Source organism: Amblyomma americanum, chromosome 4, assembly GCF_052857255.1.
Source record: "Amblyomma americanum isolate KBUSLIRL-KWMA chromosome 4, ASM5285725v1, whole genome shotgun sequence".
NCBI lineage: Eukaryota > Metazoa > Arthropoda > Arachnida > Ixodida > Ixodidae > Amblyomma > Amblyomma americanum.
In genome coordinates, this window is record NC_135500.1 from 137702599 (window position 1) to 137713599 (window position 11001).

The 11001-nt window shown below is 41.8% G+C and overlaps 1 protein-coding gene and 1 long non-coding RNA gene across 3 annotated transcripts in view; both read left to right on the forward strand.

Annotated features, from left to right (window-relative positions):
- Positions 1–10372, forward strand: part of LOC144128425 (zinc finger X-chromosomal protein-like) — a 36434-nt gene extending 26062 nt beyond the window's left edge. The window contains exons 1-2 of one of the 2 annotated variants that reach the window (XR_013313784.1): positions 3164–3297; positions 9904–10041. Coding sequence is in view for 1 of the 2 variants with exons in the window: in XM_077661811.1 (XP_077517937.1) it covers positions 9904–10250 (347 nt within the window). In the remaining variant the exon portion in view is untranslated. Of the gene's footprint in view, positions 1–3163; positions 3298–9903 lie in introns of those variants that run through there. The other variant, XM_077661811.1, reaches the window with a different exon arrangement.
- Positions 89–3069, forward strand: LOC144128426 (uncharacterized). Its single transcript, XR_013313785.1, has 3 exons — positions 89–208; positions 460–583; positions 2957–3069. It is a non-coding gene; the product is annotated as an uncharacterized LOC144128426 (long non-coding RNA).
- Positions 10373–11001: the final 629 nt, after the last annotated feature.

The window sequence follows — 11001 nt, forward strand, 5'->3', positions numbered from 1 at the left end:
AAAATGGCCGCTTCCATGAACAATCTCGTTTTGAGATTTTGAGGCGCCTCTGTTAGGCTGTATTCGCTCAGCTTTTCTACCAAACCGGCCTATTTATTTATGTTGTGCATTCACCATCGCGTCGTTTATTGCCTTTTGTGTTCAAAATGTGCAGCACTCATCGGAAATTGTCCGAAATGTTTCGTGTGAAAGTTGCTTGCCATCAGCCGTACGTCCAGATGTGGTCAAAAAGTTGCCACAGAACACATATTTTTTTCTTGTTGTTTTGTGACACCAAGTAATCACAATGGGGGGTGTTTATTGTAATGCTGTAGTATTTGCAAAACTTGTTTTACTCTCCGTTGCATTTAGTCCTTGATAATAGCAAACGTTACTGAAGACTGTCTTTCAAACAGCCTTATGTCAGTACTGACGAATGCTTGTTCGTTAATTTCGTTTCTGTGCTATTGTTATTTTCAGGTAGGCCCATAGAAGAAGCTTTGAGACGTGGCGTCGCGTCTCGCCTTTATTTGCTAGGATTCCGATCGAGGGACCACATCCAAACAACTTCCTGCGCTGCAGCTTGCCGTTGGCCCGTTTTGTTGTACACAAGTTTTATTTGTTGCTTTACTTGGTCACGGGTCGTGTACGTTGCCTTTGTGATGTTTTTTTTTGTCGATGCACCGAGGTACAAGCGCTCTACCAGGCGTTAAAGTGTTAATTTTGCCGAATTTCTCTAATTAAAAAAAAATTCGATACTCAGTGAAATTCATCTTGCCTCAACCTCTGGTATGTAAGCGATGAATAGTACTCGTAACGCAAACAGAACAGCCCAGTAAAAAAGAAAAGATTTGAAGCTTCAGAAAGTGCAGTACTGAAACCATTTGTTATCTGATTGGTCCAAATTGGCTTTCATTTGACAATACTTGTTTTCAGTAGCTTCAGTTGGCCTTTCTTTTACTAAAGAAAGTGTATAATGGCTGTGTGGAAGGTCTAGGGGGGGGGGAGTCGTGTACTAATACTGACTTCAAACTTGCTAGGCAGAGGCAAGTGGAATGCACTATTATTGTTGTGCCAGCAATATCTCTTGGCCTGTTTGAAACTTTCTCAGCAGTAAATGACAAGGTGCTACTGCCAGTGTTTTCCTAAATGACATAGCATAGCATATTATTGTTTGCTGTTCATACCACCAGGGGCTTACTCATTATGCAAGACATCCCCTCAAGTGCACATCACACAATCATAGCTTGCATTTGCTGTGACAAGTTCCATAACCTGGGTTCATTTTCTCTCCTTGAATACCTTCCACTTGGCACACGAGGTAACTAGAAGGCCTGAATATTGCTGCAGTAAAGGTCATTACGCCAGGAACAATAATAATGCATTCCACTCTGATTAGCAAGTTTCAGGACAGTACTAGTAGGTGGGAGTATTTGTCCAGGTTAATTTTGTTAAAGTATGTAATTGTGGCTTTTGAATGACAGAATCTTTCTGTACTACCTTTGCAAGCTTTTTGAAGTGTGTAAAGCCCCTTGACAGTGATAATGAAGGGACTGTAAATTATTGTTTTCTGTGTGGAACTAATAAGAATTCAGTACTCATTCTCGTGTATATGTTTTCTGTGCGAAAAAAGGAATGAAGTTGTTGCATGTTTGGAGCTTCAGGACATGCAGTTTCTTTTCCATGTGTGTGGGTGCTTATGTATGTCATATTTAAATGGGTGCAGATTTGTTGTATGTTGTCTATTCATTTACGTAAAATGCCTGACGGGGATGTGATAAATTGCCAGAGGCATTCAAACGTTTTTTCAAGTTGTCAGATAGGTTCTTCCATGATATGTAGGTAGCCCTATTGCCTGGGAAATTTTGAAAGGGATGCTACATTCAGTGATTCTTTGGTCACAATGAGATTGAAGTGTCACGTGAATATTTTTATTTCATAAACTATGAGGCACTTGGAGCTTTTCAGTCTGAGCAGGAGTAAGTTTGCATTGAAGAGCACGATTAAATTTGCACCTTGAAACTGATTGTTCCTCTGAGCAGCAAAGGGCACAGTAGAAAACAGCTTGCAGCACTGTTTGTTTGTGTTTCAGAATGCCTTGCATTGTGCAGTACTCGTGCAGAGCTTAAAGAGACCCTGAAATAATTTCGATGGGCACATTCTAGTACAACAGATCGTAGAGGTAGTCTTTGCAGGTGTTCTAGTCAAATTTGAAAGCTCTGCAAGCACCCTCTAATTTAGAAATAACGTTAAAAATCGCTGCCCGCAATAGCTCGTAACCAATTAGGCCCTAATCGATTGCAAGCAGCGTTTTTTAAAAATTATTTCTAAATTACAGGGTCCATGCAGAGCTTTCAAATTTGACTCTAATACCTGCAAAGACTACCTCTACAGATCTGTTGCACTAGAATATGCCCATCGAAATTATTTCGAGTCCTTTTAACAGCTCTAGTGATCTTCTGGCCTATATTTTCTTTACTGTGGTGTAGCATGTATATTTCTGGTTTTTCAACATTAGTATAATTTCGTCCGTATAACCTTTGTTTGTGATTTATTTCGTTTTCATCCAATTTGCTGACATTTCATGGTCATCATTCTGAAACAAGTCAAAATTTAGCAAAACAACTTTAGCAGCAAAGAGTCACTAAAGCAGTACAGTGTTGCCAGCCACAGTTGTGTGAACATCGCCTATTTAACCTCAGTACAACCTACGGATTACTGCCATTTGAATATTGTGTTTGACTGCTGTACGTCAGTATTGTATTGCACAGCTGCTAGGTCATGTCTTGTTTCAGCTCATGTTGTAGTCTAATACAAAGTGTGTGAGCTCTCCCTGAATGCACTTCTGCAACTGAGTGAAAGAGGGAAACACTGCTGTTTATAGCTCCAGCGCTTTTCTGCATTTATCATAGCTCGGTACAGCTTTACTTTGTAGAAGAGCAGTGCATAAAGTGACTGATGTTGTGTTTTTGTGCAGTGATGGGCTGTCGTGGCCGCCCGGCAACTGTCAAGTATCACCTGTCACTGCAGGGGCGCCTTTACCATTGTCGCTATTGCGACTATGCAACTTGCAAGCGTTCACACCTGGTACCGCACGAGCGTGTGCACATGGGCGAGCGGCCCTTCCAGTGCCACTTTTGCTCCAAGAGCTTCTCATACAAGTGCAGCCTCAAATCACATATCCGTGTCCACACAGGCGAACGACCGTTCCGCTGTACCATCTGCTTCATGGCCTTTGTCCAGTCCACTCACCTGAAACGTCATATGCAGAAGCACCACCGTGATGCCTCAGTGAACTAAGGGCTAATCTGTTAAAGAGTATGAACACCAAATTTTTGGTCGCATATTTTCTTCGAAATAGTGCGTAAGACATTGATGCACATGGATCACTGTGCAAAATTTACTTACGCTCAGTAAATAATCTTTTATTTAATTTCTTCTCAAATCTTGTTTTGGTGTTAGTTTCAGCAGCCGAGCAGCGGCTGTGAAGTAAAATTGGAGTTCAAGTCATGTGAGGCGTAAAAAAACTGCGACATAATGGTTGCTTCATCATTTAATTTGCTCCAACTCTGATGCCAATTTGTCTGAAAAGTTGAAATAGTAACAAATGAACCAGTGGCTATATAATACAGGTTTTTTTTTTAACATGAATTCAAGGTTAAAAATTCAGGGGGCCACTTTGTTGACCTAAAGTGTGGTGAGGCGAAAGCCTTTAGCGTGGTGTTCCTGCTTGTGTCACTGATGTGTGTTTAAAATGTTGATTAAGTACACAATTGTTTGTGAATCTTAAATGCTGGAGACACTGGAGGGCGTTTGGGAGGCATCCATCTGATTCGATGCCTTTCTGCAAACACTCTCCAGCGTCCTTACACTAGACAAAAATTATTGTGAGACTATAAAAAGAACGAAAAATAAAGTGTCCCTGCCCGTGCCACTAAGTATAGGAGAACTACATATGCGTTCGCAGGAAGTAGCGTAGTCGTTAGCACGCTCGGCTGTGGAAGGGAAGGATGGTGGTTCAAATCCCGTAGTGCTAAGTATTTTTTTTCTTATCGAGTTAATTTAGTCATCAGTGTGACATGACTTGAGACCGGACTAGGTCATGTCCGCAAGTATGAGCCATTAAAGGCTTTCGCTTTAAAATTGTAGCCACCATTCAGTCGTTGAAGCCAAAATCGAAATGGCATTCGAGAAGAAAATCACTTATAAATTTTTTACCCCCTGTTGCTGAATTCTACATGGTGATTTAAGTTACTGTCCTAGTTTTGCAGGTTGTTGCAAGCAAAGAACATGCAACCAAAATTTGACGGTGTACCCGTTAAAGAAGGAATGCTGAAGTTTGTTGCCTGTTGAAGGTGACCTGATGTATGGAGGGGGTAAAAGGGGCTGAATGCGCTTTGAAGTGTCTTTCATTAATGACATTGCCATTTTGCTGTCTCTGGCTGTTTCCTTCTCCTATGAGCATGTACTGGCCTATTGTGAGTTATAGGGGCCAGTCAGGTGCAGGTACATGGAACACCTGCAATGCTTACTGGTCTAAAGTCATTGTACTGAAACTGTTTAATGCTGGCAGCATGATCGGGCCCATCACCTCAGACCTGTGAAAGAGCAGTTTTAAAGCTCACAGAAAAACGACTGGCATGGCAGGGTATTTGCTACACCACGTTGCTGTCCTGTCTGTCCTGTCTGTCGCATGTCTTCCATGCATAATGTTGACCCAAGTGTACAGAATCGCTTAGTGATGTCTTCTGCACATTGACATGAGTCCCATGCAAGCACCGATTACATTCAAATGCTTTGGAGTAATCCTAAGGGCTGTGGTGTGTATTCGTCTCTTTTGGTGGTAGTGAGGGGGGGAGGACTCAAGGTTTCAAGGGGCTTACAATCAGGACTTCGTTAGGCATGGCAACATGCTGCTACTGATTTATTTCATGTGATGCAGTAGTGTATTTGTGTTTTGTGGCAATTTGCAAAAGCCACAAAATATAACATTTTATACACAGTATGTAGACTGAACTACACATATATCAGGTTTGTTGTGTCCATCACAAAGTGATGACGGCACCAGTACAATGATGACACCCTGCAGCATTTTTCAAACACGGCATGATCTCCAACTGTTGTTGCAACAAAGATTAGGGCAAAAAACCTAGCATGGGCTCCGAGACAGTTTGAAAAAAGGTCTACCTCATTTGCCGTAATCATATGCATCAATGGTTACCACTGTTAACAGTTATTTTCAGTTGGTATTTATCGCCCTTGTGAGAAGTCCACTTCCACAGTGCATCAAATTCTTCCATGTGCTAGCATCATTCTGCATGCAGTGTAAAAAATTGGCTTTGAGGAAAGGAAATGACTGCAGTAATTTTCTCACATATCTCGGTGGACACCCAAACCTGGTGCGCAAGGGAAGGGATAAAGGAGGGAGTGAAAGAAGAAAGGAAGAAGTGCCATAGTGGAGGTCTTCACCACCTGGGTATCTTCAACATGCACTGACATCGCAGAGCACATAGGTGCCTTTTGGGGTTCGCCTCCATCGAAACGCTGCCTCCATTGAAACGAAGTACTGCCATTTTGTAATGAGAGCCTTGGTATGATTCTCATTGCATTTGGGGCTCAGTCACCAAATCATTCTTGCTCACTCTTGTGTTAGTTTAAATGAAAGTGTGTCATGTGAGCGTGGTAACTGTGCTGCGAAAATAATTCACTCTTACTGTGCGGTTGTCAAAAAATGTATCTTGAACAGTTATGAGCACTTAGTGGAATGTTCGAATGTAGAGCACATAATGTGGGAGCTAACAGCAATTCGGAAAGGTTTATTCGAAACAAGACTCTTTGGTTCACTAGTACAAGGCAGTCATGAGGGTCAGACCATGCATTCAAATCAAACCATACATTATTTACCAGAACAAACGGGTCATCTGAGCTAAAAACCGCATGTGCAGCTTGTGAAAGGCCTGAGAAACCGTTACATTCCATGGCGTCTGCAAACTCAATTAATGGAGTTCATGGACAGTATCATCGTAGATGACAAAATTTGTCGGAAAATGCAGACAATAGACTGTTTTCTTAGGAGAAGTACTTAGTCCTGAATTTGCGGAAATGTTTAGTGTATTAATTTCAGATTTGTTTTGCTCCTTCAAACAAGTGGCACCAAAGCTTTTAGTTCTTTTGAAAGGAAATGAAAAAAAAAAAAAAGATGTGAGGAAATCCAAGCTATAATGCTGGGACCGGAAGTCTCGCAGACAATAGAAATGCTGCATTCAGTACAGGCAGTTGTAGATCAGGGGTGTGGGGAATTCCAATAAATGCAGTAGATTACTTTTGTGCAGGGCTGGAAGTTTTTGTGACAGCTCTCTCATTCGTCTTTCTTGTTCCTTGTTTTTCACCCTTAATACGTTGGCTGCAGGTAATTTCAGTGCTTTTTTTGTGTATGCTATGTTTGGTTTTTTTGCTGTCTTGGCACAATAGCTCGTGGTTAATTGTTTTTGAGCGTATATTCTTGTGGTACTGTGAACAAACTACTCATATATGCAACACATTTCTTGTTCACAATTGTCCAAGTGCTTTGGAAGAGAGTATAGTCGTAGGCCAGTTGGCAAGGCATTGAAACCGCAAAAATCCGCAAAAGACACAGGACAGAAGCTGCCCTGTGTTGTCTCCTGCTTCTGTCCTGTGTCTTTAGTGTTTATTTGTTGTTTTAATGTCCAAGTGCCTGTATCTTTGACAGTTCATCACGTCCACTTAGTGGTACCTTTGTTATGTTGCAGGACCTCCTTTCTTTTTGTAAGTTTTGCTTAGTTTTCTAACTTTGAAGTTACTGTAACTTTTCTCTTTTCTATTGCTATGTACTCGCATAGAGTTGGGCTATTATCAGTCTTAGTGGTAGGGTCCAATACTCTGCTGCCCATAATGTTGCCAGCAGAAATGGAAAAACCTTCAGCCAGATCTGCGGTTGTGATTAGTTGAAAATGAGTGGCCTGGCATCTTTTCCCATCGTTTTCATTGCCATGCTTACACACAAATGTTCGGCTGCTTGAATACTGTTAGTCCGCTTTTGTTGCTTGGTATTGTGCCATCCTATCAGATATTGCACACACACACACACACACATAATCAAGTTTTTAGGTAACCTTCACAAGTTCTTCGAGGCCTCTTATGTGCAAAGCTTTCAAGAACATGCTTTTGTTAGTTGAGGCTTCTGAGCATGCATGTTCTTTTGCAGTTCTGCATTGCATTGACATTGTACAGAAAGGGAACAGGCATCTCCTTTGTTAATTTTTTACTGCAGTATAGCAGTACTAGTGGAACTTTGGCCTTTTGTGTGAAGCCTCAATGAAAGCCCCCCCCCCCCCCTTCACCCTCCTGAAATCCCGTCGTGTGCGTGAAGTCTCAGCTTAGAGTGAAAGCATTAAAGTAATGTTAGGGAGTAAATCCGACTGCTAACAGAGCATTCTCGCATCAGGTTCCATTATCGTCCTGCCTGTATTGTTTGTTTGCATTACTGATCAAATGGAGATTTTTGTTTCTTCATCATTCCAGAAAAAATATGTATCTTGGCAACAAATGTAATATTCATCACTGTACACTGCTATCTGTGGCAAGCCTGCAGGTTTGAAGTTCAAAATGAGATTAAAATCTGCACATGTTACTTTTTGTCATCTTCTGTTTGTCTACTCACTGCCACTGCCACTGGCAACCAAAGCACAGAAAGCTGTATCAATGTTTTTGTTGCATAGTGTGAAGTTCACTTCTTAAACAGCAGTTCAGGCCAGCAATAATAGCATCTCACCAACTTTGAATGAACATGATGTGCAAACTTTTAGGCAGCTTTAAAGTAATTCAGCTAGGGTGCAATTAAGTCATTGTTTGATCTCTGGTTGATGCAGTGTTTAGCTTTAGGTAAAGCACCATGGACTTGCAGACTGCCATGCTGAACTGAGGACAATAACGAAATGAAGATTAACATGTAACTGAAATGTGAAAATAGTGCTGGATTAATCTTAACTGTGCACAAGTTTTGTTACTGAATTCGGGCGGCATTTTGGTCCATTTGTCCGCACCTTTGTTTATTTCAAACCTGCAAGCACCAGTGTTGGAGTGTAAAAATTCGAATGTGTGCTATCAGAACCCAAGCATTGTAGTTATGTAAATTTAAGTCTAATCATCCTGGTTTCTAGCAGTACGATTTTCTCAAAAAAACTAATCAGAATTGTCACTTCAAACAATATGAATCTAGGCATTCCCTTTAGCTTCGGGTCCACAGTTTGAAAAAAGGGGGTGCCTTAATTTGTATCAATTTGGAGTTCTATGCATTAAAAATGACTGTGAAGTGATAACAGCAGAAACTAGTCTGTCCTGAAAAGAGTTTCTAGGAAAGTTCAGTAAGGCTGAATCATTCTTGTAGGGTGTGTAACGACGCTGTGTGTGCAAATGAGTTGTGGACAGCAGCAACGTATGGACTCTCGAGATTCCCATTGTGTTTTCTTCACAGATTCATTATTGCAATACACATTTCATAAAAGCCAAAGCAAGTTTTGAGCTCATTTCACTGCTTGTGTGCTCTAACATGCCAATGCTTAAATGTTGAAAAGAATCTTTGTATTTAGGGCTGATATTGATTTCCGTATATTTCATTTTGGTAGTTTGGAGCTTATCAAGAACCAAAGATTATTGCTAGTTCATGTGCTGTATGGCCTGCTTTGCTCATCAAAGCCTACTTAGCTGCCCCCCTCCTTTTTTCAAGCATTTTGATATTTACAAGACAGCTCAGGTTCTCATCACAACTGCAACAGCATCCCTTATGACACATGCTAAAATCTACAACCCTTGTCTAAAGAGTATGATCTAGATCCTTCCTACAGTCTACTGTACAGCACCCCTGGGTGCATGTTGCTGCTGGTAGTAGCATTAAGTAACTTCAAAAAATTTTCAAATGATTGGCTCACAAGAGATCAGTACCAGAATTGTAGATTACAGGGAGTTGTCCAACTTTAGCAACAGATGAACATGACATGTTCAAAACAATTCAGTCTGCTACCAAAACTCTAAGCTAATTTAGTAGACGCATGATAATCGACCCATCAATTCTTGTATTTTAAGGTGTCTCGCTTGAAGCAAATATGCCGTCCGTACTGTCTTGACTGCATCTTTACCAAAATAAATAAGCATATTTAAGAAAGTGTGATGCGCTGTCAATGAAAACTGCAAGCAGATTACTGATGCTAGTAAGGTAGCAATAGTCATTGCACAACACATTCCATGCCACAGAACCTAGAGGCTTCCTGCAGCTGTCAAGAAATAGCCGGTGTCAATTACAGAAAGATGACAACTTGAGAAGACTCGATAGCCAATGCTGGGAGCAATACGATATTGCTAGCAAATATTGTACCTGGCAGTGAAAAACTTTGACACAGTGCAATATTGTTCTTTCTTGTCGCAGTAAATGTCCTCATTAACGGGATTTCCTTTCATACATAGAAGTTATCACTGTATCCATGAGGTGTGAAGGTCGTTGCAGCAGAGCATATGAGTGGCCGAGCAAGATTGCTTCACAAACCATTCACATTTGATAAGGAGCACATACTGACAATCGGCTGTCTTTAATCATTTTGACCCCAGGAGTGAATCTTTGTAATAGTGTACCACAAGCGCCCCGCTATACACACAGCAGTCCTAAAGCTTTGACCATGTGTTGCATGGGCTGCTTACCTGTGGCAATAATATGTGCAGGAATCAGAGTGTGAGAACCTATCATGAATGTGTCCGAGCGTATACAGCATAGCACAGCACTCTTCTACATATAAAATTATGGGAGAAAAGGCGGAATGAGCAGGGGAATATTGAAATGCGTTCACTTTATCTCCTCTATTCTTTTTTCTTGCTACTATCACTGCATGGAAGAACTTTCGAATGCCGTTTCAGGTCTCCAGCCCTGGCGGCAGCACCAGCAGCAGGAAGTGAGCGGAATGTACTACAGCTGCCACTCGTGTGGCTACGAAACCAAGCACAAGAGCCACATGGAGAACCACCTTCGTGTTCACACCAAGGAGCGACCATTTGTATGCCGTCACTGTGGCCGGGCATTCAGTGACCGCTGCAATCAGCGACGCCATGAGCGCAAGCACACGGGTGCATGCTACCCGTGCACGCTTTGCGCACGGTCTTTTGCACGCAAGAAGACCCTGTTGGACCACCTCAAGGCACATGAGAGCAATGACAGAAGGGATGCTGCGATTGCTGCCCAGGCACCACTGCTACAACAACATTAAAAATGAAAATACACATAGTGCTGCCTCACAGTCACTTCATGTGAGATCAGAGAGAGGAGTTAATGGGAAAAAAAAAGATGCAGCTCTAATAAAGCAGAGCACTGTGGGCATCGATATGGCAATGAGTAGTTTGTGGTTTCTGGAAAGGAGCAACGATGCCTTGAGCTTGATATACGTTTGCAAGCTGTATTGTGTGCCTGAGATTTGGCACAGATTCCACCTTTCTAACTTGAAAAACTTGGGGGACACCAAATGCACCTTAAGAGTGGATGCGAGACCGTTAGAGATCCCCTTTGCTGCTGCTTTGGCGTTTCTGCTATCTTTCCGCCTTCTTTTTGTTGCTTCTGTTCCTTCTCCCATGGGCAAATTGTGATGAAGTCACCAAGTAATGCGACTCATTACTTTAATTCCCCATCTGCCATGGTAAGCAGGTTGCTCAAAATCCAGTGGGAAGGTTGCCACCTGCCATGGTGGGCAGGTTCTGATGATGTCACAAGGTCACATAATCTCTCTTTACCAATCGGAGCATTTTGTGACAGGCATCATATGCCTTATGCAAGGAAGCATTTATAAGACGCATTGTTCGAATGCTGTTGCAGAATTTGGTGTTCCGTACAAAGCCACAAGACATAATGAATCATCGGTAGTGCATTAATGAAATAACAATCCATCATGCAGAGAATTCCAGGAGCACGCAAAACTACTGTAGGAGTCTAGGCATAGTCAATCGGTTCTCATGTCCGCACACATA